This window comes from Athene cunicularia, assembly GCF_003259725.1.
Source record: "Athene cunicularia isolate RWA chromosome 1 unlocalized genomic scaffold, athCun1 chr1_part2, whole genome shotgun sequence".
NCBI classification, from domain to species: domain Eukaryota; kingdom Metazoa; phylum Chordata; class Aves; order Strigiformes; family Strigidae; genus Athene; species Athene cunicularia.
Window position 1 is genome coordinate 28,602,792 of NW_020799092.1, and position 26,916 is coordinate 28,629,707.

Consider the following 26,916-nt stretch of genomic DNA (forward strand, 5'->3'; position numbering starts at 1 on the left):
ATCTGTTGAGTGTTTGTTGTACTGGAAGAGTGTCTGTGCGTTTCAGGGGTGTCTGAAGAGGGCAAAGGAGGATTTGATCCGTCCCAGTACGGGTCTCAGTAGTACAGAGCAGTGCACCTCAGCGGTTCACCTGCTTTCCCTTTAGAGCTGATGGGGAGAAATAGGAATTTCCTGCAGTCAGTTTGCCTTGTATTGCTGGAGATAAAACCAGGTCAGGTAAATCGTGCCCTGTAACTAATGTTGTTCTCTAACACAGACGTGGACATCTACATCTGGGCATGTGAAGTTGCGTGGGGTGTCTGGGCCAAAGAGTCAGCAGCTGAGGGATTCAGAGTCCATTAAAACTAATGGAAAAAATTCTGCACTTAACTGTGCTCTGATCATTTAACCAGGACAGGGGATTTTTACGCTGCCATATCATCATTTGATCATTATGAAATTCATCCTCCCAGTCTCAGTTCTACTTTTTTAAAAATTTAATTCTTTAATTTAAAATAGGCCCCCACTTCTCCAGCACAGGCATATAGTTAAAAACAAAACAAAGCAACCCCACACAACTTTATTTTAGAAAAAAGCTGATTGATTTTTTAAATTGTGTTTTCTTAGAACTCAGCCTTAAGATTTTTCTTGCTGCATCCTACTTAGGAAGCGCTGCTAGACTGTGTGATCATCCCTTTGCTTTGATTGAACTGCTTTTCATTCCAGTAGCCGAGTTGCCTGCTTGCATAAACAAAGTGTAAATTAAGAGTCCTTTACACTAAAGCCTGCTGGACCTTTATGTGCGCTTAGAAGGAACTTTTCAGAAAAGTTACTTGTGCCAGTTACGGAGATGGACAGACCTTCCTGAATGTCAGTCTCATTTGCCTAGTTACCAGGTCTTTAGAATACCCCTTAAGCATTTTTTAGGATTTCTCCTTATTGTCCAGCGTGTTGTATGTTCCGTGCGGATGGAACGTACAAAGTTTGTTAGATGTTACCCATTACAGGCAGGTAAAACCAGAGCTCTTGACAGTGGGTTCAAAGAACGCTGGTCCCTACCTGTGCTACATACCTATGTGTATTTATCTCTTAATACCTGTAAGCTGGCCAGAACGAGTTTGCCTGAAGATCTGTCTAGCCCGATGTGCAGCCTGACAGTGGCCAACAGTGGGTGCTAAGGATAGATGATGATAAAACACGTGACGTGGAAGAACGCAGTTAGAGGTGCAGAGACTTCTTGAGCCAGAAGTTTCATTCAAATCACCGTGTTTGATGGCATCTTCAGAACAGAAATGGAAGACGAGTATGTTTGCTTCCAGAGGGGTTGTGCAGGACTCACAGCTGGTGCATGGGTGGTTAGCCATGCTCAGTATGCTGGAAAAGAACTGGGCAGGAACAGGTAATCGTATACCCCTGTATATACTTTCTTGGCCTCCCATCTACTGTTGTTTACCGTGAGTGTCACATCATGTTTCTCTTCATGATCAAATCCTACAAAACCAGATTCTAGTTTTTGGCTGGTCAGCTAACAGCATCTTCAGAACAACCGGCCTTCCCTCTTCCCTCACAATGAGGAGAGTCTCAAGTAGGTTGTGAACAATGAAGAGGTGCTTTGAAAAGCTTGACCTCAGTGTTTAACCTGGTTTTACTTGGTTACATTGTTAAACCAGGTGCCAGGGATGAACACCCATAACCCTGTTATTTCATTTTGAGCCTTTTACTGAGAGTGCGGTCCTGCATTAATCATCGCCGAGTTAACTAGTCAGGCCTTGGTGCCCTGTTTTCAGTGGATAACCAGGGATGTTGTGATGTGTTCTCCCTTGGACTTTGGTTTATATGTCTTAGAAGTACTATGATTGTACATCAGATAAACCTTAAAAGAGGGACTGGCTAGAAAGATGAGAAGGAGGAAGGAAAAGCATGAGGAACTCATCAAGAACATTTCAGAAAGTGACTTCTCTGATCTCTAGTTTTATATTGGATGTCCTGTCAAATTTTAAAAAAACCCACCCTAAACTGTTTATTGGGCTGTTAATCAAGTCTTTAGTCAAGAGATTGCTGCATTTTGCTTATCTGTGCACAATAAAATAGCATTGCTGTAAAAGGCATCTCATGAGAAATCATCTATATGAGAGCATTGGGAGTGACTCTCCAGGGCTAAACAAATATTTATATAAACTCACCCACTTCTGTCCGCCTGCTGTTGGGGAGGAGGGCAGTACCCTTGGACTGCCTGGCTTTGTGTTGCCTTCTGTCAAGATTACATCCTTTGGTGTAATGCACAGAAGTTGTGGGCATTCTTTGTTTTTCTCTACCTAATGTTCTCCCCAACATAACAAATGAATATAATGGCAAAAAATTACCAAAGTAAAATTACCAGGCTATGAATATCAGCTCTCTCCAACTTTCAGCAAATGCCCATGTTACTATTTCCATATCTGCAGTTTCATTCCCTTTTTCTCTGAATAGCATTAACAGTGCTGGAACCTGCATGTGCTTGCCGGTACAGGATATTTGAACACTGGAGCAGAAATGTCTAATTTCTTGGGAAAGCCAAGATTGTATCTGTTTGCTCTATCTTTCTTTCTTGTCCGAACATCAGATGTGAGCACTGCTTATAACTGAAAATATTTGAGTCACAGGTCAGAAATGGTGTTTTTCACATTTGAATTTTAGATTTAATCCTTAGCACTTTTCCTGGATCTTCCTCGCTGTGAAATAGGTGTTTGTCCAGCCCACCCCGGCTCAGCCATCCCTCACCCCTGGGTGCCAGGCAGAGAGCAGCACCTAAGGTCACTGGTTCCTCTGCAGGGAGCCCCTGCTCTTGCTTCTTTCTCCAGTGGCCAGGGAGTCCAGGCAGTGTTCTGAGGAGTCTCTAAAGGGCAATAATGGAAAAGCTGATGGGTTCATTATCTGTAGGTCTGGGTCTCTCTGCTGGACAGTTGTCACACATCCACGGGTCAAAACCCCAGGGCTGCTTACCACTGGTTTTCAGGTTTTCTCCGTTATTATTTGTCTCTGGTGACAAATAGAGCTCTGGCTCACAGACTAGTTTCTGTGTGGCTTTTTAGAAGACTGCGCAGAGCCTACATCATAACTGATAACCCTCTTTGTGAATAATATTTTAGAATCGTCAGCATGTATCAGTAGGACAGGGTTCTGTGTTTCAGGAATAAAAATCTTGAATCCAGAAATTACGTTAATTTAATATTTGTTTGAAAATAAAACCCTTTTGCATCGTTCTACTACAACAGCATCTAGAGCTTCTTGTTGATACTGGCCAGAGCCATGCTTTCAAAAAATGGAAAATGTTCTGTCTGTACACTCAAACAAAATTACATGGCAGGTACTTTATACATTGTGGAGATAGAACTGTTGTCAAGAAGCTGAGAGGCTCTGCCAGAATTCTGAGTTGTGCGGCAAAATTGCCAAATGCTTTGGCATCTTGAGAATAATTCCACATTTCATGACTGTGCCGTTCCCAAATCCACTGACTTCTTACTGAGACAGCTCTTAGAGCTGTGAGCTGTCCCAGGCGGTGCTTTGTAGGCACTCACATTTAGGGTATTAACGTTTATTATCACGGGTTCAGTAAGATTTTACTGAAAGTTGAGATTTTGAAACACAATTCTGTGACAAGGTGAATTTGTCATTGCAGGAACAAAATGTGACTTGATTATCTTCACCTCTCGCACAGTAACAAAATCTGTAGCCTAGTAACTTTTTTACCTATAGAGCGCACAAAGCCGAAGGGTGCTGGAAAAAAACGAGTTTGAGCGTTTTGTAAGCTCATCTCAGATTTTTTAAACATTCTTGTAGGTCTTTGATTTCTATTTAGCTTAGTCTTTTCAGATCTTTTTGAAGCAAATGTATCAAGTTCATAAAAGAGACATTTCTCTTAAATCTAGCGTCCTCTCAACTAACTTTACTCAGTTTGTTTCCTAAAGATGCTGAGTACCCACAGCCCTGTGAGGGACTCGTAAGAAAAATGAATACTTACCACTCTTCTGAAAACATAAGTTTATATGTGGATAATGCATCTATATCTAGGCTGGAGCACAAAGTAATTTTTAAGCAGGCTTATTACCAGTGCACAACACCATAGAAAAGAGAAGGAAGGTCTGAAATCCCCAGTACTGTCTCCTGGATAAGAAATATGGAATGTAAAATGATTGATACTGAAATTTAGGCAACACACTAGTATCAATATATTACTTTTGCCAAAGTTACTCTGGAGTGTTAATTACCGTGAGCTGTGAGGGACTTTTAGTTCATTGAGTTTTAACGAATAATGAATAATCTCAGTTTTTCGTACAGTATGTGTACAGCTGTTTTATCATCATGTGGACCTTCCTACTCTAGATAAACACTTCTGTAGCTGGAAAAACTATTTATGGCAAAACCAAACAATGATTCTGAAACAAAGAAGGATCTGTGCTGTGATGATCCAGTTACCCTCCAGTCAGCTGCTGTCTAGCAGGCGAGGAGCTGCAGTCTGCCTGTTTGTGAAGGACTTCAGAGTGCCAGTCCTTCCTGGCTGCTCTGTCCCCTCCGCAGGCCGCGGTGCTGGGCGCCTGCTGGGGAGCTGTGGGAGAGCCTCCGCGCTCGGGAGCGGGTCACTGCACACCCGGCAGCGCTGGCGTCTGGGGCTCTTAGCCGTCGGGTCTGGCACTGCCAGGGGACACAGATCCGTGATCCCCGGAGTATCCCGGTTAGAAGCAGCCACCCGACTTCAGCCAGCGTTGCAATGAAAGGCAGAGCGCTGGGGAGGTCATTTGGGAAGGTGCAGCGGTTCTGTGGCGGCAGCACACGTCCTGGGGAGCTGCCCCGCTCCTGGGGTCACAGCGCTCCGGTGCTCTCCTGGGCCTTGTGGAGCTGGGAAAATCCTCGTCTGATACCTGCCTGTACAGAGTGGGGAGCCTGAGCAAGTAGTGCAGGATGACAGGCAGCCCTGTGTTTTACAAACCCTGTGTGATACAAATTACCTCCTGTTAACGCAACAGAGCACTTCTCAGCCAAGAGTCTGCAGTAGCCCAAGGACTACTGCTGAAGCACATGTGCCAAAAATATTAGCTTGAGAAGGTAAGCCTGCTGTCAGAAGATGGAAATTCCCTGTACAAGGGTTTGCAGCTCTGCTGGAGAATACAGCAGTTCCTCACATCTGGGAAGGTTGAAAGCCACTGCTCTGTAGCCTGTCAGGCTGCTTGTGGCCTTAGCTGTCCCAGCCTGAGACTGAAGTAGTGTTAATCTGACAGGGAGTAATGACACGTGTGCAGTAGGATACCAAGAAATCGTCCATTTTACAGTATGTGATCTGCCACTGACTCGTTCTGAAACAAGCAAGGAGGAGTAGCCACCTTCTGTCCTCCCACATGAGGGGCCACAGAAAGTAAGTTAATAGTCATCCACTGACAGGTAATAAGGGAATTTATTTCAGAATTGAAGCTTGGGATTGTTTCCTTTTGTCAGTGGACAGAAATGTAAAAGTTAAATGTAAAGGAAGGTTGGAGGTACGCAATCTAAGAATGAGGGAGATACCTACAGGGGTTGCAAAAAAGAGTAAGTGAATGATATTTGTATCGATGAGCTAGTTCCTCTGGTTTGGATTGCTCCCTCAGAGTTTTCAGATGCACATTTCAATTTAAAGATCTAGGAATAACCTCCTGCCATGACTGACTGAAACAATAATCATTAGGACACAGGCACACCGGTAAGGCGCACAAAAATATTCTCCCTTTAGATCTCCAAGAACTTTCAAGGTGAGATGTGGAATCAAACATTTCTCATTATATTAAAAGCGTGAACGGTGGTGAAAATGGCTGTGACTTAGAAGCGGTGGGGAAAATGCTGTCAAATGTCATGTTTCACATTCATAACAACTTGTGAACAGGAAATCTCTCTGCTTGAGCTTGTCGGGCATGGCAGCTGCTAAATAAAGACAGACTCTAAAACTGTGCTGTGCTCTGCAGGTATCCATCTTTATGTGGGTATCTCACTTGCAGTTCAAAGAACTTGCAGCCAATCTGTTTAAATATCAATTAAGAAAAATGTCAAACCACAACAACCTCTAATCAAGGGTTCAAGATGTGTAATGCAGGATAACAATAATTTTGGGTTTATCTAGAAAACTGTGTTAAGCAGGAATGGAGCTGGAAGGGTCCCAGCTAGGTTTCCATTGTGCTGGCTGAGGTGGCAAATGTCACGGAAGGATAATACTCCGGTATACGAATAGAAAATACATAGTTCCCCAGGGAAAAAAAGTCTGCTTAATTTATTTTTTCCTTTAAATGACTGTAGCTGTCCAAAGGTTTTAGACCCCCAAAAAGTACTCTAGGTAAAAAAACCTATCTCAACCTAATCTTAATGCAGTAGCAAGACTTGTCAGTTAAGCTGTCAAAAACTCTGTCAGGTTCTAAATGAAGGGTGTTCCACATCGTTTATTTGATCTCCTCTCTGTTCCTGCTACTGTAAAGAGTATTTAAGTGGCTGGCAAATTGCACCAAGTGCACATGGAATCTCAGCTTTCAGCTTCTGTGTTCTTTTTTTATATTTTTAAGTATTTTTTATTCCCCTGAACTTCAGTGATAACCTTCCCTTGACAAAGTACCTGCACGCTGAAGCAGTAATACCTGCCTTGAACTGCAGGTATCCTGAGAGTGAATCACAGGGGCAGAGCCTTTGTCTGTTGTCAGCTTGATTGGCATATCAATGTCCAGCCATTAAAAATGTTCTTCTAATTCTTTGTACCACAAGTTTAGGCAAGGAGGGAAATGAGCAGGAAGGAGAACAGAGGCAGGAAACTGAGGAAGGGAAGGTGAATTTAAGAAAAATATAAGGAAGGGAGTCTCCAGAGACCATGTTTCTTATCAGTGAATGAAGAATGTTACGGTCATTCACCAAAAATGTAAAATATAATCATTCAGCTGCTGCAGAAAGTTTGGATTTTCACAATCTTGCCTTGTTTCATCTAACAATATGTGAGCTGGATCAGCTGAATTCTGCTTACCTCACTGGGTGCTTGACACTGTCCAGCCACTAGAGCCTTTAAATGTGATTTTTTTGTATGACATGATAAACAGTATTTGAAGATCATGAGCCACAACTTGCAGAATGTGAACATGCAGAATGACAAGTGTTAAGCACGCCAATGTTTTCTACAGCTGATGAACTCCAAAGCTGATGCATGCAGTTGCCCCTTAGAGCAGTACTTGTGTGTCTGAAGGCTTGTCTGGTGTTCCCCGGCAGTGAAGGCCACTCTGACAAGGCCATCCCTACTCTGTGAAATCTGACAATTTGATTCACGCTTGCTGTGATCAGTGTCATAATAGGAAACAATTTCAGACACAGGACAAAATAAAGATCTACAATAGGTGTCTCTGATTTCTCTAAAATTAGGAGATAATAAATGTGGTCAGAAAAGAAAACAAAGTAAAAAAGTCCCATCCTACAGCCAGTGATAAATTGGGTGAGGTCTCATCTGCCTTGCAAATATATCTGAGATGTTTTCAGGTGGGACAGTTATAAATATGATGTTGTTCACACTTTAAAAATATATGTGCTGTTCAACCAGCTGGACATACCTCTACATAGTTTGGTTGGTATTCCATTCCCCCCCCTCTTCTTTCAGACCAACACTTCAACAAGAAATAAAGCATGATGAACTTTGTGCTCAGTCATCATGGCAGAAAAGGAAACAAAACTCTTACAGAGTACTTGGTGTTTTCTGGAAACTGTATGAAATGGCTTCCAGAGAAACACCCCAACAATACCACAGATTGCATCCAAATCATCTCCAATAAGTTGGCATGGCATTTTCATTTTATTGCTGGTTTAGTACTGGAAAATAGGGGTATGTCACATTTTTGAGGGAAGTTGTAAAATTAATTTTTTTCTTTGTGTATGCACTAATGGGAAAAACATTGAAGGGGCAGTACCCATAGTGGAAAGGCTCTTGAGGGATTACACTGAAAAAAACCTCATGCTAGACAACCCCTTGTACCTGTTCTTTCTCCACTGAAAAACATCAGGCTGCTTTTTCTGATTTTACCTTATTCCCAGCCTACTCACCCTTGACCTTGGCTCTCAGAGTAGCCCTAATGGCTATCAAATTTTACAGTTTTCTTGGGCACAAGCATCTTGAAAATATCATGACAACTTGAAAGCTGTAAAAACTGCACTGTGTGTTCCTCTGATTCATTAGATCGTAACATTCCCAAAGTCACAGCATCTAAAAAATAAAGACGTTAACATTTACGAGTCAAAAAATAAAGTATCTCAGGAAGAACCAGATGTAGCAAATGATAGATTAGAATTTGTTTTTTGTTATAGAAAAAGTGACTTACAAAGCTTTTAATGGGAAGGGATTTTCAGAAGCAGACTTTGCTCTGAGATGAACGCCAAGGTATTGTTTGGAGTAGAAAAAAATGGAATGAATCTTGATATATCAGTATTTTCTTCATCAGCCTGAGACTTGGATTAGGCATCGAGTTCCGCTATCACGAAACTCGGAGGGAAGCAGTATTTCAGCAGGTCAGGTTGAGTGGAATTGATAACGTTTTCCCAGCTGATCCGTCATAGCATCTAGCTGGGTCAGCTCTTGCAAATTTTAAGAGCAGAGCTGAGCGGACTTTATAAATAATTTTGAACATGTGGAAATGTGCTGATGCTAAACTCCTCTTGAGAACATAACCATTTCAGTATTCTTGCTCAGACTGAACGCTTTCCAGAGAGCTGAACTTTTGGCAAATTTGGCCTGCACTTGACCAAAATGGTCTCTAACCTCTGTGTGAGCTTTTCTCCTGATCTTTGAGGCTGGAGCTGGTTCCTTTCTTAGGGAAGGTGCAACTTGATATGAGAAATACAGATGCTGTAGGTTCAGGTTATCCTGTGTGCGTGTGTAGCTGCGGGAAGTATATTAAATGTAGAATCTGCCAAAGCAGCAGAGTATGTAGAAATATTCCCATGTTGTTTTTATTTATTTTAATGGCTTTTACAGTCCCCAAATCCAGTCATTATAGAGAGTAAGATGCTGATCTGATTATGATCCAGGACTTGAACTTGTTTGTGGTGTTGTCAGTGTGCACGTTGCCTCGCTGCCACCCGCTTCCCGAGCACAGTCCCAGCGTTGGTGCTGCTGCTGCTTCTGAACAGAAGCGGGAATAACGGATTGAAGTGCTGATCCTGTCTGGCATATCTCTTTACTGTGAGTCCCAGGAAATGTATCTTCCTGGCTCCATGAGGCCAGTGGCAAAAATGCCTCTTGACTTTTGTGGGATTGGGATTTCACTGAGGGCATTTCACCTTTGGATATTACAAGGTCACTTCTTTCCCCAGCATCCGAGATCAAGGTTGTCTAAAACTATGCAGTGGTGAAGACAGCTCTGTTCATGCTGCGGCTCTATTCTTAACAGGGTAGGATTTGGAACCCAGGGTGGGGTGTTTCTCCTGTATTTGTCTGTGGAAATGAGCATAATGCCTTGTGATCAAAACCCAGTGAAGAATCAGTAAAAATTTTTTTAAAGCCTTTGAGAGAAGCCGTAAAAGTGCAAAATATTACCACATGGAAATATGTGTTCCAGCATTTTGCAATGTCCTTTGCTGGATACCAGTTCTGGGTAAGCAGGCAACATGCTGCAATTGCAGAACTGTAGTATGACTTTTTTTGGCAGAAGACAGCTGATAATGGAGAATTCTGCAAGTGGCATGCTTTGTCCTCCATAGGGGGCTAGCAGCAACTTCTCATGGAGCAGAAAGGTAAAAACAGTTTCTTTGTTGGCGAGTTTGTCAGGAAAATGTTATTTACTGTCTCCGTAACACCTCTTTGGCAGTATCTTGTTTAAAGCAGCTAGATAAATAGATAAAAATGAACACCAAAATACTTTTCTTTTCAGATACTGAATGAGTATGTGGATTTATCCATCAATATACACTTACAAAGACTTCATTATTTGTTTTTCTAGCCATTTTATTGATCCAGTTCCTTTAGGAAATATTCCACATCTGCATAATATACCTGTGTGCTAAGTTGTGTTTGTGGTTCTCTAAATTGATGTGGGCAGACTGCTTCCTTTGGCTATGTATTTTAAAATGTCCAAGCACATAAATTACTCCTTTCAAAGTCAATTGAAATTTGTGTTTACTAAATTAACTCCAGATCTTCCCCTTACATTAGTAGTCAAGAAATACTTTAAAGTGAACGCAGATTTTACCCAATCCTACTCCTGTTTTGAACATCTTCTGTTGCATTGTGAGTGTTGGGATCTGTGGCCTCGACAGACGCCAAGATAAAGGTTGTGCCAATGCACTTTCCCATTTTCTATAGAATCTGTGGAGTTGAAGACTAAAAGCTGGGTTTGGCTCGTTGACTTTCAGGCCTCAGCCATTCTTCCTTTTGCATGTTAATAGCCATAAGGCTTCTGTGACAGTTTAGCTGTGACACTCATCCAAAATTCATCAACTCCATGCAGACATTTGCCTTGATTTCAGTAGTTTTGCTCATAATGATCTGTAGCTGTGCTGACAAATTTTGTTACATGTGTTGTAATGATTTTTGGACATTCGGGAACTTAATGAATGGCAACTGGTATAATGAGGAGTGGGAATGGATGTTGCTGGAGGTAGATGTGCTTTCCTGGCTGAAGTCTGTGGCACCTTCTAGCAAAGGTCGTTAGTGCTTGGAAAAGATGGTTAGCACACTGAAAAAGTTTAGGCAGAAGGGGAACTAGCGTTTTCCTCACTCTGTGCTACATTTGGTTTGTCTTCTGGACATTAGTGATTGCGTGCTGATGTGTCTTTGTTCTCTGCTGAAACAGAAAGCCGAAATACTGTGATACTGGAAGCAGAAGAGATCAGTTCTTGTTTTATTTTCAACATTCCTTAGTCACATTGTATGTTCTCTTGGAAGAGCTGCTTCTCCGCAAGGGTGGGTGGCCCTGTGAGACTGCCGAGAGTGCCATCCCTTTGTTGCAGAACACACAGATGAAATCAGTTTCTGGGATGGCGTTGGTTGCACCCCTAATAACGCAAGAAGCTTTAACCCCGGGGTGTATAAGGTACATACGGGTCCCCTCAGATTAAAAAGAATTAGGTCACTTCAAGAAGCCAACTTCCAATTCTTTTCCTGTAATTGCAGCATAGTGATTATAAATTACAGCACTGCCTCATGGTTACATGCTCAGGTTGTCTCAGATACTTGTCTACGTTTTAAAAACAAGTTCTTGGATGCTTACGTAATAGTTGCAGTCCTGTACAGTACGTCCTCTTTAAGTCCCACCACTGAGGAGGACAGCAGCAGAGCATGGCAGTGCTGTGCTCCCTAGGGCTGCTGGTCAGGTATTTCCAGGCTGGAACAAAAAGATTCACTTGTGCTTTCCAGAAGGAGTTACGATGTCGTTCCCAAGCTTCTTTCACCTTGGCAAAAAGCTGAACCAGTAGAGTTACTAGCACACCCAAGTAAGCAAGGTTCTTTTTATCTCTTTTCTCCTGATAATGTTTTCCCATAGAAAGCTTGAAACAAAGAGTGGATTTTGGACATTTCCCAAACCAGTTCCAGAAAGAGAATGGTCAGAATTATCCCAACGACAGCTGAGGATGTGGTTGCCTACATCCAGCCCTGGCACTGGGAGCTGCTGGCTCATTTGAACACAGTAAGCCCAAATAGATTCTTGGCAGACAGTGCAATTATTATAAATGGCCCTACGCCTTCTCTAATCATTCTGGTACATTTAAATTTTTTTTTTTCCAGGACTCCTGTAATTGCTGGTATTGTAATACTATATAAAATGAATTCCTCTTAGAGAGGAAACTGCAATACTTTAAGGTGTTTTCTGCACTAAACACCCCAGGAGTTGCATGTCTGCACAGCCAGAATTTACTGCAGTGAAAACTTTGTCGGTATTTTGCCAGTGTTTCCCATTCAGGTTTCCCACTGAGAGCTAGACTCAGTAAAGCTTGCTAATTCAATAGTGTGTGCACCTGCATCCAGCCCAGCAATTTTGTGGTCAGGTGGCAACATTTCTCTGTCTTGTTTCATTTTTGTGTTACGGTAATTTCTTCGTGATGAAAGACAAGTGATCAAATGCTGAAAATGTTAAGGGTAGTTGAAGCTACAAAATTAGTGGGAAGAGTTAACTTTCTGAGTTAGAGGTGTTTGGAGCCAAGAGTTTGATTAACACCCGATTCTATCAATTACAGGAAAAAAAGAATAATAGGATATGACCTAGCGAAAAGGAAGTGAACAGCACTGGCCCCTGCAAATTTTGACTTTTACAGTAGATAAAATTAAGAGCAAACCTGCAGGTTTTCAGTGTTTGAATGTACTCCTGTTGCTTTTCTCTCTACATTAAGCTTACTAAGGAAGCCATATCCTGCCATGTCAGGTGTAATATTGTACCCACACATTACAGCTGTTCAGCACTTTCACCGAGGCATTCTTTAAAGACTGTCCTCCTCCAGGTATCTGAGGAGAGAACATGGGGTGGTGGTCACACTGTTGGCAGGCACGTCTGGTTTTCCTTTTCTTTGGATGCAGCTGCAGCTTGAAAGAAGTTCAACACTGGGACTTTGCAGGCTCTGTGCATGCTTTTGGTGGAGTTTTTTGTTTGGTTAGTTTTGTTTTAAAAAGCAAAGTGTTAAATTCACCAGTCTTTATCCCCTTGGTGTTTTACTAGCAATACTGGAGATAGAAATTCCAGTCAGCCTGCCAGGTAAAGTCTCTTAAATAGCAATGTGGTTTTGGAGGGGAAAAAAACACCAAAAACCCCACAACATGGCTCTTAAAAATAGGTAGAATGTTTGGCTCCACTCCTAGTTTTGCACAGCTCTCAGGGTACAAAAGGGTGAAGTAATCTTCTAGTCTTTTTGCAAAATTTAATGTATCTGGAACTCCTTGAGAGAGAGATACAAGAAGAATCTGTTCCTTTTGTTATTTTTCTGGTTTATGTATCTATTAGATTACCCCTTCTGGAATTTAAGTATTTGTCTTACATCAGCACCTTGTGTTGCTAATCACAGTACAGCTTGTTAGAAATAAGTATTATACAAGGGGTAGACATTCCAAAGGCTTTGCGTTTCTTTGATTTTTGTCCCTTTTGAAGGCTCTCCCATCACTTATTTAAACAATTAGTCCTATTTATTCCTTTTTTGAAATAAAAGCATGAATTGATCTGGGTAGTCTGATGCTGAGTAACAGAACAACTGATAACACTTTCTTCTGAAGAAACTCGGTGCTGGAAAAAGGAACAAATCTTGGCAATAAGTTACCACTTTTCCTGAGCATCCTGAAGGAATGCCCGACACGCCTGACATCAAAATCATGTTACGTGCTTTTTGATTATTGACTTGGCCTGTTAAAACATGGCCTTACTGTAGAGCTCTATTTTCATCGCTGTAGCCGGAGAATGAGAGGAAGTTTCTGGAAATATTCACGGTTATGGAAGCTGCAGACACCTGCTAAGTGGAAACCTCCCTGGAACGCTTAGGCTGTGTGCGTGCAGGTGCTGTGGGCTGTGGCTGAAGGAGGGCGGGTGGCTTCTTGGGGACCTCCCCCTGCCAGGCCACAGCTGTGTTCAGAATGAGCCCAGCATGCAGGAGTCAACGTTCTGGTGATTGTTTTCAGGAAAAATCAGAGATGGATTTTTTTTCTTGTTATACTGGGCTCTGGAAGGGAGAGCACATCCACAAGCTGTGCTGACTCAGCACTTGTCTAACTGTCAGTCATTAGCAGAGGCTGGGAATTTTCTGAAAGAGAGCAGTGGTTGAAGTTTAAGCAGCAGGTCATATTTTGTGAGGAAGATCCCTTCTCCAGCTTCTCATTTCCAGCATTGTTGTGGTGCTGAATGCTGAGTTACAGAAAAGCTCACCAGCTTTGCGGTACAGCCCAGTCTGTTGTTCTGGTTTCCAGCTGCTGAGGGGATTGTAGAAGGGGGCATCAGAGCTGTTGGAGGGAAGGGGATGGAGACCTGGGCTATTCTGTGTGTAAAGTACGTTTCTGAGGGGGAAGGCTTGCAAAAACACTGGGGAGAAGTCTGTCCCCACTCTGACAGATCAGACAGATCAGTGGATTGTGCAAGGGGGGACAAACAGAGCCTGACTCAGTCCAAGGGCAGAAATGCCGACAGTGTTGAGCAGCTGAGTCTCAGCTGGCTCGTCAGAAGAATCTGGTTTTACCAAACTACCTTGCTGCCTTGGGATTGCAGCTGGGTATGATACCAGGCAGCAAAGCTTTTCCTGCAGGACTTCTGAAAGTTTAAAAAAAAAAAAAAAAAAGTTTTTGTGAATGTGAACCTAATTCAGAAATAGTCCAACCACCTTGGCAACGGAAGGCAGGTTTGCAGTGTAGAGCCAGGAAAGCCCTGATGTATTAACAGGTGATTTTCTAACAAGATGGTTTGACCCGTTTGACATGCACTGTGTAACTTAGGGCCAGCAGCTGGGGTTGTTGGTCTCGTGCACCACAGGTTTAGAGCTGACTGTGGTGGTTTGTGGATTTTCAGTAGGTTGATGGGCACCACTGAATGACTCACGGCAGTGACTGTGCTGCTGACGTTCCATGCATGAGCCAAGATACAATCTGTAAAAAGAAGAAAGTTTTCACTCTCTAGAATGAGTGAAGAAGTGATTTTTTTTGTGTGAGGGAGAGAGGATCATAACAGGATTGTTTGTAGTTGAAGCAGAATGCAATCTCTTACCATTCATGGTACCCTTTCAGACACTGGCCAGTGTAAAAAAAAAATTCTAGAGTACCTTCTAAGAAGAAAACGTTGGACTTTTTGTTGTGGTTGTTGCTGTACATGAATTAATACAGAAAATTGTAATTCTGTTGTGGGGGAGGTGGAAGAGGCAGACAAAACCGTTCCAAGTTATCAGTAGTAACTTCATAATGCTCAGGGCACTGTGACAGCTATTTCAGCAATGGTGGTTTTCAAGGTTTATTGTACAGCACTACAGTACAGCTTTATGTATTGTCAGGAATATACCAGTTCTTCCTTGTTCTAAGACAATTTTTGTGAAACAAGGCATACTTTTGTCTTATGCCATATTAATAGCATGTTTCAGATAGTTGTTCATTATAACAAAGTCAAGGGTTTAACTCGTTGCTTGATTATTTTAAAGAAAACAAAAACTACATTTTAAATATAAAAAATGTAGTGAAATCAGGTGTTTCTTTTTAATTTTTGACAACATATCATTGTTTACTGTGATGATACTACAATTATTTTGGGAAGGAATTTTCTATCCATTGGCTTGCTGCTTCTCAGTCCTACACGACCCCGATACATTGAGTCAGTATTTCCCTGAGCAGCTGTTGGATGAAATCCACAGTAGGAGTATACAGGAAGGTTAGAACATGCCTATATTCAAAGACCGTGCCTGGTTGGAGAAGTTGTTCTGTGTGCTTAGTATTCTCTTTTTACAAAAGTTTCTTCTTCCTCCCCTTGTGTTTTAGATATCGACGAGTGTGAAAATGACTTCTACAACGGGGGTTGTGTCCATGAGTGTATCAACATTCCAGGCAACTACCGGTGTACGTGCTACGATGGGTTCATGTTAGCACACGATGGCCACAACTGTCTTGGTGAGTAGAACATGCTGGCAAGGGACTTTTGTTTCCTGGCTGGGGTAAGAAGGCCTGACCTGCTTGCTGCATTTTGTCATCTGGTATATTGTCAGTGGGGACTCGATCCAGATCACACTGAATAGATTCCAACCTGTCTGTTGACTCCACTGGGGTTTAGACCACACCCTTACAGTTGGTAGTTGGCACTCATAATCCTAACACACTCAAATCAGTTTGCCCATATTTAACATTGCTAAAAAACCCCTGACCTCCAAAGCCTGTGCTGGATGTTTGGGCTTCTTTTTCAAGAAAAGTAACCTGTCCCATCCCCTTAAATATATTTTGCCTGTTTCTTCCAGGTTTTGTAATTCCAGTCATATCTTTAGAGCTCCCCCTCCCCTCTTATCCCTTGTAGGGTAACATAGTTCTGGGATTTGCTGTATGAACATAAATTACAGAATGTTAAAAGTGCAAGTGTGGTGAGGGAATACTTGGGCAATAAAACAGGGCAGAAGAAACAGTTATCGGTAATAGCTGTTTACGAAGGGGAGGGACACAGTCCACAAAGTGTACAAGCCATGTTCAGAGCAGGATCTTTATTGCTTCAGCAGTCTGAGAATTTGGGAATCTGTTTTGATTCATGTCCATTGTTCTGGTTTAAATAGGTTGGGTTTATGCTATAAGCTACAATATGTTTTGGTTTGAAATTTCTTCACACCAGTTACCTGGAAATGAACTTTGACTGCTATGTCCAGGTTCCCATACTTGCTTACTTGGCAGTCATTGTAGGTAAATCCTAGTGCCTAGGGACTACCTTTCTCAGAATTCCTAATATAAATGCAATGAGCAGTGTTTTCCACAGTCACAAATTCATTTAAAGGTGATGTTTATAAAACAGTGTGGAAAAGGGGTAATTTTTTGTGTCATGCAGCATCTTTACTTTGGTAAAAACTGAGATTCTTTGCAATAAAAGTCAAGAAATCAGGTAGTGAACCAGAAATAAAGTCCAGTAACACGGGTCTACACACGCTGAAGCTATGAAACAACTAGAATTTCTGAGCAAGGATTTGGTTAGCCTTCCAGCAGATGTATTTCCTACTGTGTTGATTTTCAAATAGACTAATACTTATTCAGATGGACTATATATCCTGACCACTGACAGGCTTTGGACTCAATCTTCCAAATTTCATTTGTTCTAGAACAGACTGGATAGACTTATTCACCTCAACCTGAGGCGGTCAAATGATTAATTATGCAAGAGGTATTTCTTATACAAAGAGCAGCCAGCCATTCATTTAAAAAAGAAAGGAAAACTCTGTGTATACTAATGTTCATAAATATCTCTTAATAAAACAGGGCACAAACATAATCAAATAGTTCAACTATTTGGAATTCAAATATCCATGTACGTCCGTTGTTGCAATCAGCTTGCTGTTTTCGATTTGTTTTCAGATGGTTCCCACAGTAGTGGGGAAAGCAGGTTAGCAAGTTTGAACAGCTGAAGGAGTGGCCTGACAAAGGCTGAGCCGCTCGGGAGATCTGTGGGATTTGTTTTGACCCTGCTGTCTGTGGTGTTGCTCTTTGGTCAGGGAACGTACAGGTGGGATCTACAGAGATAGATGAGTTACTCATTTTCTTTTCATTAATTTCTATTCAGTCACTTGGGTTTGTTTGTTGGGGTTTTTTTTTGGGGGGTGGGGGGAAGGCCTACAGTAATAGAAACAGGTGGCTGAGGCTGAATGTGTTGATCCAAAGCTTGCCAAGAGATCTTTCAAGGTTTTTAGCATCAGTGTCTGTCCGTATTCACGGTCTGCTCTGAGCTGACACTTTGTGTTACCCCAAAACTGTTAGGAACCATGTTGTTTCTAGAAGAGGTTCGGTGAACAGATGAGTGGGAATAATAGCAAAGGGCTCCCTTTCTGCTGCTGTGGGACTTGAGGACACTGCAAAGGTCACAGTAGCCTTTCTCATTTGAGATCACGGACTGGGGAGGTTTCTCTTCCTCCAATGCAGGTTGAGTATTTGCGACTTGTGACTGGTCTTTGATATGTCTCAGTAAAACAGCTGCTTTTACTTAGAGGCACTGAAAAGGGAACCAAGGCACACTCCTCTTTCACCCTTCTTTAAAATTTGAGTGAGTTTACCAAAGACAAAAGTGTCTGGTTGCGAGGTCTCGGACTGCAGTTTGCAGTCCTGGCAGTGCCTGTGCAGACCCTGCTGTGGCTGCCTGTTGTGTGCGAACCCAGTTTGGGGCACCATTGCTGGGAGAGAAAAAACTTCATTTTCCTGTCACATTTGGTCCCTAGCTGGTGCTGCTGTTCTCAGCTGTCCTGGCTGCTGGGATGGCCTCTCTGTGCCCGTTAGCACAGGATCAGTTCTGGAGAGGGAGACAGTCCCTGGTCTTTTCCGTTCTGACTAGTTGTGTTTGCCTTCACTTACCTACCAGAAATGGGTAAATGCAGTTGGCTGGTTTTAAGAGGATGCAGTGAGGTCTCAAATCAAACCCAAACCTTGTATTTGCACTTAGTTAAATTAGGATTTCTGTAACCTTGTGAGAAATTTTCCCAGCATGTAAAACTTGGTTAATTTATTCCAAAGAAATTTTTTTTTTTCCCCATGAGAAAATTAGGCACTGAAAGTTTTGATGAGTCTACTGATTTCCACCTGTTCTTGCCTTTATATTCCCCCCCCCCCTCTACTCTCCTCACCCTCTGTCCCCAACCTCTGTAGGACTTTCAGAACTGTCAAAATGAAGATCGCTAGTTAGGCAGCATATCTTACATTCTATATATCGAGTTCATGTTCCTATTAGAAGAGGCATGTCATGTTTGATCAGCATGATGAAATTAACTGTTTCCACATCAAGTAAGGCTGGTTTGGATCTTGTATAGAATTATGTCATTTCCATGGAATTTGTATACAAGCCTATGGAAGTCATGGTAGGTTGGTTTTTGAAAACCCCGCCTGAGCCATCTTCTCGTACAGCACCATGGATGCGGATATGCTTGGACAGAAGATTTCCTTGGAGTGACCCAACATCAGACTACACTGTTCCTACTCCTGCCTCCTCCTCTGGCCTTCCGGGCATTATTGTTGGGGTCCATTTTGTCAGCACACAGGGAGCCAGCAGCAAGACACCTTGGGGGCCGGTATGACTGCCTGAATACAGGAGCCTCGTGGCAGTGAGAACACCCTGGAGCTGGGAGATGTAACGTCAGATCATGGAATCATCCAGTAGCTCAAGCTGGAAGGGACCCGTAAGGATCAGCGAGTCTAGAGACCTACAGGGGTAGATGTGGAGTGTGAGTCGGCGGGTAGATGGAATGACATTAGGAATCTAAAATGGCACCTGACTCGGATGTTTAGAGAGCTGAATTGCGCTCTTGGTGACTCGAGCTGTATTTTATCAAACACACACCCCCCACCTGAGGTGCTGGCTGGTGATTTCGGATAGAAGGCCCAGGGATGGGACCCCGTGGTGGGGCACTGGGAGTCCTGTAGGCTGTCTAGGAAGCAGGTTGTAGCAGACGAGACTGTTGTATCAGGGTTTCTGCAGCTCTTGCTCGACTGAAGCCTATGCAAAATCTTAAGCCATCTCTTCTATCAGGGTTTACATTCCTTTTTAAATCTTCACTGGATGTCTTTCTAGTAACGTCAGTGAAGCATGATTAAAATCTTCTTTATAAATAGCAAACTTGGAGTATTCACAAGTAATTAGATCAGATGCAGTTGACAGGTTAAGTGTTTTTTCCTGAATTATTGTTTTGACATTTCTTTCTTTCTAATCAAGTGAAATTTCTTATTTATTTATTTGTTGGGAGGAGGTGTTTGGTTAAGAATTCGTGGATAAAATTTGTACTGGAAAATGTCCAAAATTGTCCCCAGGGGAACTCAACTTGCTCTCTATTTGACATTTTTATTGAGGAATTTCTCAAATATAACATGAAATGACACCACTGGGAATTCAAACTATGATGAGATCCTTGTCTGCCTAAAAATAATTTATTTTAGCACTGTAATCACTTGAAATAGCAGTTCTTTCTCAGAATGGCTCTAAATTTTGCTCAGTGCATGCAAGACTAATATTTGGTATCATGCAATAGATTTTTCTTTATCCTTCATTTGAAACCAGTCATGAAATATGTTCTCCCCTTTCATATATGAAATACCAGTCTGGGGTTTTTTTATAAGCAATTAGTTCACAGGTCCAGATGTTCTTTTCTGTTTGATCATGTTTTTCTCTGTGATCTTACTGATAAATTGATTTTTTTCCCTTTTTGTGTCTTTCACAAGTTGAGGCACACTATCAGTTTTCATTGTCTCTTGCCTTTAGGAGAGATGATGGTGTAACTGATCATCCCGTCAGTGCCAAACACTTTACCCATCTCATTTGCACTAAATCAGAGTCTGTTGGCAGATATCTGGTAAAATCTGTGCATCTGTACTACAGAGTAGCAACAGTAAGACTTAGGCCTTTAAAACTGGTTATTCCAAATGTCCTTCCTCCCTGCTGTGCTTCAGCATGACACTTAGAGGTGTTCCTAGTCTGCCTGTTTTTTTTTCACTTTCTCAGTTGAATACTAAGTAAGAAGACTGGCACTGGGCACTCATATGTGTGAGTGCGTTATTGATTTGAGGCCTCTTTGGCAGGTGAGTATACTTGTGCTGTGGGAGGCTTTCAGCAGGTAGCCGAGGAGGTGGGTCGAGCCTGGTGGTGTAAGCCTGGGTGCTGCACAAAGTGAGGTACGTGATGGATGGGGCTGCCGTGGAGGGGGCTTGAGAGTTTGTCTTCCTTTCTGGTGAGAATTTCAGGGGAGCTTGGGATAGCTGGCACTATGGTGACTCTGGAACGTACCCTGGAGGGTAAAAGAGAATCTCCTGGGTTTTTTAGTTGACTCTCAAGCTATTGTAATAGGCATTGTCATATGGAAAGAAACCCTGTACTCCCCCTTCAGCGCTAAGGCTTCAGCTGGTGGAGGACACTGCACTTGGATGGGGCCAAAGGAGAGCGCTGAGAATAACGAGTAATCTAAAAACAGAATCATAGAATGCCTTGATTTGGAAGGGACCCATAAGGATCATGAAGTCTAACATGGCTAATACCAGAAGAATGAAAGAAAATGTCTTGTTTTCTTCTAGGGAAGAGAAGACAAAAAAAAAAAAGACACAGTAGCCATCAAATCCCAAAAGGGCTGTGTTTGTATCCCTGTGCAGAAGTGAATGAGGTAGTGCTGTAGTATTTGGTTGCCCCACTTGGGAAATTCCGAAGAAGTGTTGAATTATTTTTCCTTTCTCCTGAAGGACTCTCCTGTGGAGCACCATGACCTTACATTAACCTCTCTCCTGCTGTATAAAGATGTGGCTTCCTGGGAGGGTATTATGTGCTGTGTCAGTCTGAAGCATCACCAGGGTTCTGAAGCTTATCATGGCTTACTAAACCTGGGGATTTATCCAGGAAAAGCTTGCTTGGAACCGTGCTGAAAGCAGTTCTTGCTGGTGTTCCTGACTCTTACAAATTTATTCAGCATCTGGAAATAGGAAGTGGAAGAGAGTGCCATGACTATTTGGATCAGAAAGCAGCGAGCCTTGCTTCACAAAATTTCCTTGCCAAAGGGCTGGTGCATCAGCTGATACCCCAGCTGTTCCAACCCTTCGGGAACTCACCTGCCTCTGACCAGAATGTGAAAAAATGGGCCATGAAGAGTGTGCAAGAAAAATACCTGGCAACAGAAGCTGACTGTCATTGGCTCTTGAGAAAATGATGTAACGCCTCCTCCGCATTCTGCTCTTCTTTCCTGGAGGCAGACTTTTGTACATACAGTTAGGGGATTCTTCCAATAACCCCAACACAAATCATTGTTCTCTGTTTGTCAAACCAAATCTGGGTGTGACAAATACTTCGGGTTAAAGAATGGAACTGCATGGAGTGATGATTTTCTTCTGCTTATCTATTCAGATATATATGAATAGCTATGAAGTGCTACTCATCTCTGTTTTGTGTGGGGTTTTTATTTAATTTTCTTTCCAGCTTTGATTTGTGATAGTTCCTTTTTAATAGGAAGGAAGCATAGCTTTTTTTCAAAAACACGTCTTGCTTCTAGGTTACACTCAACTCTTCTAAAGAGTAGCACAGGTTTCATGAAGTCCTCTGCTGTTTTATTGACTCTATAATTGCAAGTGTGCTCAAGAAGGTTGTAAATTCTTCTTATAAACCATCAAAAAAGATACAAGAAGCATGAACAGAAAGTTTATTATAATGTATTCAGAGACATGTTTATTTTATTCATAGGTTTTTCTGTGGTATTAATTGCTGTAATAGAGGAACATACGTGAACACCTTCTAAATACTGGTAGATTTGTCCTCAGAAAATCCTGTTAGGAAAAGAAGTATAATTTTCATTGTTTTATAGATGAGGAACTAGGGCAAACAGATTAAGTTACTTCTCAGTCTTCTCACAGGATGTCGGGATGTCTGCAGCATAGCCAAGAATAGAATCCTTACCCTTCTGAATCCCTGCTTACATTCTCTTATTTCAAATACTCTGTGTAACTTTGGTTGCTCTTACAGACAAACAACAGTTATTAAATTTGAACGTTATAATATGGTATCTTGATTAAATATCTTGTATGTCAGACCTCCTGAAAATAACTACCGAAGAAGGTTTTGATGATGCAGTATAGTTTATATTTCTTCTCAGTCAGACACAGAATTAACTGCTGAAGAGTCATGGGAAGCCGAGTGAACCTCCGATTATAAATTAAGCCAGAAATGCAATTACTAGTGTGCGTTACGGATTCCGTGGAGCCCTCCGCAAGAGTGGGATGTTCAGTGCCGCAGACAAAAGCACAAGCACGGTGTCGCTGTGATTCAGCAGCAGAGAACTGAGCAGCAAAGCCTTGGCCATGCCCACAACCTCCCTGGTATCCTCTGGGTAGCAGGCCCGCTTTCCCAGCCTGGGGAGCGGACGCAACCGCTGTATTTGTCTGTTCTCAGATGCTCTTTTGCATTTCTTGACCAAGTGGCTAAGTCACATGGCAGCCCCTGTGGGAGGGAGAGGTGGCATCTGCCCCAGAGCAGCTGAACCTGCCCCAGGAGCAGTAGGAGTCTGCCAGCTCTAGTGGGCAACGGCCAGAGCAAGAGCTGCAGCCAGAGGAGAACTGAGACCAACCCAGAGCAGGCGGTCACGGGCCTCGAAGCACCGTCTGACTGTTAGGAAATGGCCTTGGGATCCCAAATCAGCCTAAAAACTAGATTCATGTTTGAAATCACATAGTTTCTTTTCTTCTAAGGTCTGAGGTTAGGATTTAAACCCAAGTTCCCCTTTTGCAGTGCTCCTTTAAAATCTGTTGGTTTATTTTAAGAGGGGAGAGGTTTTAATCCTGACATGTAGGCTGGACTCCTCACTGGGCTGTAGTGATCCCCAGTCCAACTCGGATGGCAAAACAAACATTAGGATGTACACCCTGTATGTACATCACATTGTATTATTCATCCTCTTTCAGGGAATGTTCCAGTGCTCTATGTTTTTCTTTCAAAACATTCCCAAAGCAGCTAGAACCAAAATCTACCTATTCTGCTCTTCTGTTTGAACACCCCCCCGGAGGTGGGGGATTATGGCCTCATCTGTTTATCAACATGAAGGGGGAGGAGAGTTGCAAGTGTATGAGAAATCATTTCTAAAGCTCCCAGATGTAAAATGTCAAGAAGTGGTACATAATTCATTTAGGATTGCATAATCACTGGCATGATTAAAGAGATCAATGACTTCCTTTTAATTTTTCTTCCTCTCCAGACAGCTGTGCACAATGTGTTGCTTGCTTGAACTCCAGACGAATGCATCTATTGCTGATGTTTATTTTTCTATGTTTCCCAACAGTTCAAATAGGTTTTATTTTCTTTTAATGTGAACGTTTTTAAAATAAAGCTAAACTGCTTTTGAAAAGTTGTTTTTAGTTTCATAAAAAGAAATATTTTAGAGAAGCTGGAAAATTATCTATTTTCTTGGTCTTCTTTGTCCTTTTTTCTATCTACCGGTTTTCCTTGTCCTTCTCTCCTAATTCCAGGAGAGCATTAGGTGAGCCAGCAGGTAAGTATTGTTCTCCTCTAGCATGTCAGCAGGGCCTCTAATATTATCATCAGGCATAAACTCTCTTCCTGATTTTGATGGTTGCTAATCTTAAGATCCCTGGCAGACAGAGGAGGGTTGAATACACCCAATAGCCTTCTTTTCATAACTCTTCGTTTTTATTAAACACATGTAAAATTATGGTATTTTTGTAGGGAAAGTTATTAATCTAAATCTTGAAGCTCTTGCTCTTTTCCAGTGAGAGCTTTGCTTGAGTAGAACTTCAGGGCTTGGCTCTGATTTCATGTCTTAAAGAGGAGGAGGCCAGACTCCCAAATGGGGGCTCTGTGCTTGAGCAGCAGGATCTGCTCTAAATACGAGGGGCCCAGGCCCAAGATGGGAATGGGGTCCTATATATTACATATTTACAGGCAGGAGGAGAAGTGTTGAAATGCAGGGTTTAACAATAGGTGTACCTCTGTGTTTTAAACCTTTATATGTTTTGTATTCCTGCGAGTGACGCCTGGCAGTGGTTGGGTCCTCGGAGCGCAGTAGGAACCTTGGGATTAGAGGACCCCTGCAAGTGGGGGCCCCGAGGTGTGAAGCTACTGAACCTCTGCCAGACAAGCTGCGGTGGGTGCATGCACAAAAATTCACGCTGCAAATTGCACAGCTAACTGAATTTTAGCGACGCATGCATTCTTCCAGGATGAAAAACTTTAAGTACGTTTTTTTAAAGACCTTTGTTTGTCAGATGCAAGCCTAAATGACAAAGAAGTTACTTACTGGTATGTGTCTTCAGCGAACTAGTTTTTACTATATTACTGTTTTCAGATCTTTAATTTGTCTTGCTTGCTCTATGTTTTAGATTAATGATAACAGCTGTGATTGATCACAGCAATTTGAAGTATCCAGGTACAGTGGCGTGCACCAGGCTCTGTAACATGGACTACTGCTCTGCAATGCCTTCTGCTAGCTGATGAGCAGGTGCTGAGCGAGTAGGAATAGCTGGGATGGTAACTGAGTGTTCTAGAGACAGTTCTGTGTTAGATGTTGACATACAACTTCTGGGTATGTGTGTTTACTTTTGTTACTTGGTTGCGCACAGCATGTGAGAGTCTTCATGGTGCAAGTAGTAGCAGACAGTCACAGAAATAAGTTAAATCTCTCTTTCGAGAGGGGATTATAATATGCTAGTTCGGATGATCTTCCTCTCCTAAACTTCAGATTTAGTTTTATGGCATCTGGTACGTGTAGGAATTTCCAGACTGAGCCATTTGCAGCCTCCTCTCTTCGTGGCAGGCTCCATGATGGAGGGATGAGAATGTTATCATGGTGTTTGCATACAAATTTGAAAAACATTTGACAACTAAGAAGTTAAGCCCTATGTTTCTGTAAAGCTCATGAAGCCCTCAAATTAAGAATCACTTCCTTTAAATGTCATAGCCAGCGCTTCAGCTGATGGAGTGTAAATGTCTGCGTGGAAGCCATCTGTCTGCTCACCTTGGGGTCACTGGAGCAGTAGGTGTTTGGTGTGCGTGCCTGCACGCCTCCTGAAGTACCTGCTTACTGTGCTCCGAGGAACTGCTACCTGTTTGCTCACAGATGTAGTCCCATGGGCTCCAGTTAATGTACACCTTTGAAAATGGGATTGTTGCTGTTAGACGTTTGGAGCCCCAGATTGGAGACGGATTTTGAAAATGCTTCCACATTCACTCTGCAAATCTAATAAAAATATGGAATTTTCACTGTGGCTGATGAAAGGCCTCTGATACCCAGCCCTCTCTGAAGCTAGGAGCTTTTCTTATCCTGCTTTTTTTATTTCTGTATCTGAAAGTTTACCCATTGGAAAGTACTCTAATGTTTGGTCACCCCACATTAATCTTCTGAGTTCAAATGAGATACAACTTTACGTGTTAATTTGCCATGTTTGCTTTCTTAAGCCAATGTGATCTGAGAAGTACCAAAACCGGTACAAATATAAATCAACATAGGCCCAAGGTTTTTTGTGAAGTAATCAAAAGCGTAGGATAAATCTTGATTGCTGTCAACTATGAAGTTAGATTCTCAGACTGTCATAATAAATTAAGAAACTGGGAGCTATGTGACAGCAGCATCAATCTCAGTCTCTTGTTCCTGCAAGTCTTCTTGTTGTCTGAGTCTTTTTTTTTTTTTTTTTAAATACTTACTCCCTGGAGGAGGTAATCAATCGTAGTAAAGGTTTCTCTGCATGGAACACTCAGAAAAGTAAAGAATAATCAGCTTAGAGTGTGAAGTTAATATGTATAAGTTAATCAGTTAAATCCCATAGGGATGCTCTTATTTTGTCTGATGTGGATGTGTCTTACAAGGTTCAGCAAAGTCAGAGTTCTATTCTGCATTATTTATTCTGCATCCTTACCACATTCTTGTTTGTATTCGTTTCGTGTACTTTCTCATAATAGCCTATTTCAAAGCCAGTGTGGCCTATATTGATGTATACCTTAAGAGAAAAGCTATAGAATATATTAAAATTAACCAAAGCTATGGGAGCCACATGGTGTTTCGCACCTAAAGCGAGGGAGCAGGTGTTTTCACCTGAGGGTGCAGGATTTCAGCCCATAATGGCTGTGTTTGCCAGTCAGATGTACAGGCTGACCTTCGTGGAGTGGTGGCCTTGTCAGCCCCAGCAGCTGCACAGATCCAGCTAAAGCACTGGATCCATACCGGTTACAAGAAGCCACCAGAGAAGGTGGAGAGCAGTCTGGGCTCTGATTCCAGGTATAGTCACTGTCATTGTGCTCTGCTCAGAATGCAGTCAGTCCTTGGCAGGGTTGATTTATGAGAAACAGCGTGACTTAGAGTCAAGAAACAGCCATCAAAAAGAACGGCTGCTGTGTAGTTGCTTGCTGTATTAGAAAATGAAACAAACCTCTCTTCCAGCATGGATGAGTACCCGAGAAGAGGCTGGCAGGGAATTTCCTTGTTCAGTAGATTCCAGGGTCTCAGCGCTCTGTAGTGCCCTGCTCTTGCTGTCTAATACTTCCCATTAATTTCTGCATCTTGTCATTATCCTTCTGACTTCCATGTACAGGGCATAAACTTGAAAGTTTGAATCAAACGACAAGACCAAGATAGAGGATTACTTTTACTGCTTCCGTTACCTTCTGCAAACTTCAATCCAGATCATTCTCACGTATCTCAAACTCTTCCCTGTGTACACAGTCCTTACCAGAATTGTATCAGAGCACAAGATGTAGTTTTGCGTAAGAGGAGCAGGAAGGAACATGGACTAGTTGATGGCAGCATATTTCAATATGAGTTTGTGATGACTGT

The 26,916-nt window shown here is 42.2% G+C and overlaps 1 protein-coding gene across 1 annotated transcript in view; it reads left to right on the top strand.

The window, feature by feature from the left end:
• Positions 1-26,916, top strand: part of SCUBE1 (signal peptide, CUB domain and EGF like domain containing 1) — a 228,838-nt gene that overhangs the window by 51,082 nt on the left and 150,840 nt on the right. Inside the window, exon 5 of the mRNA XM_026864497.1 lies at positions 15,425-15,553. Within this exon, the coding sequence (XP_026720298.1) occupies positions 15,425-15,553 (129 nt within the window). The remainder of the gene's footprint in view (positions 1-15,424; positions 15,554-26,916) is intronic.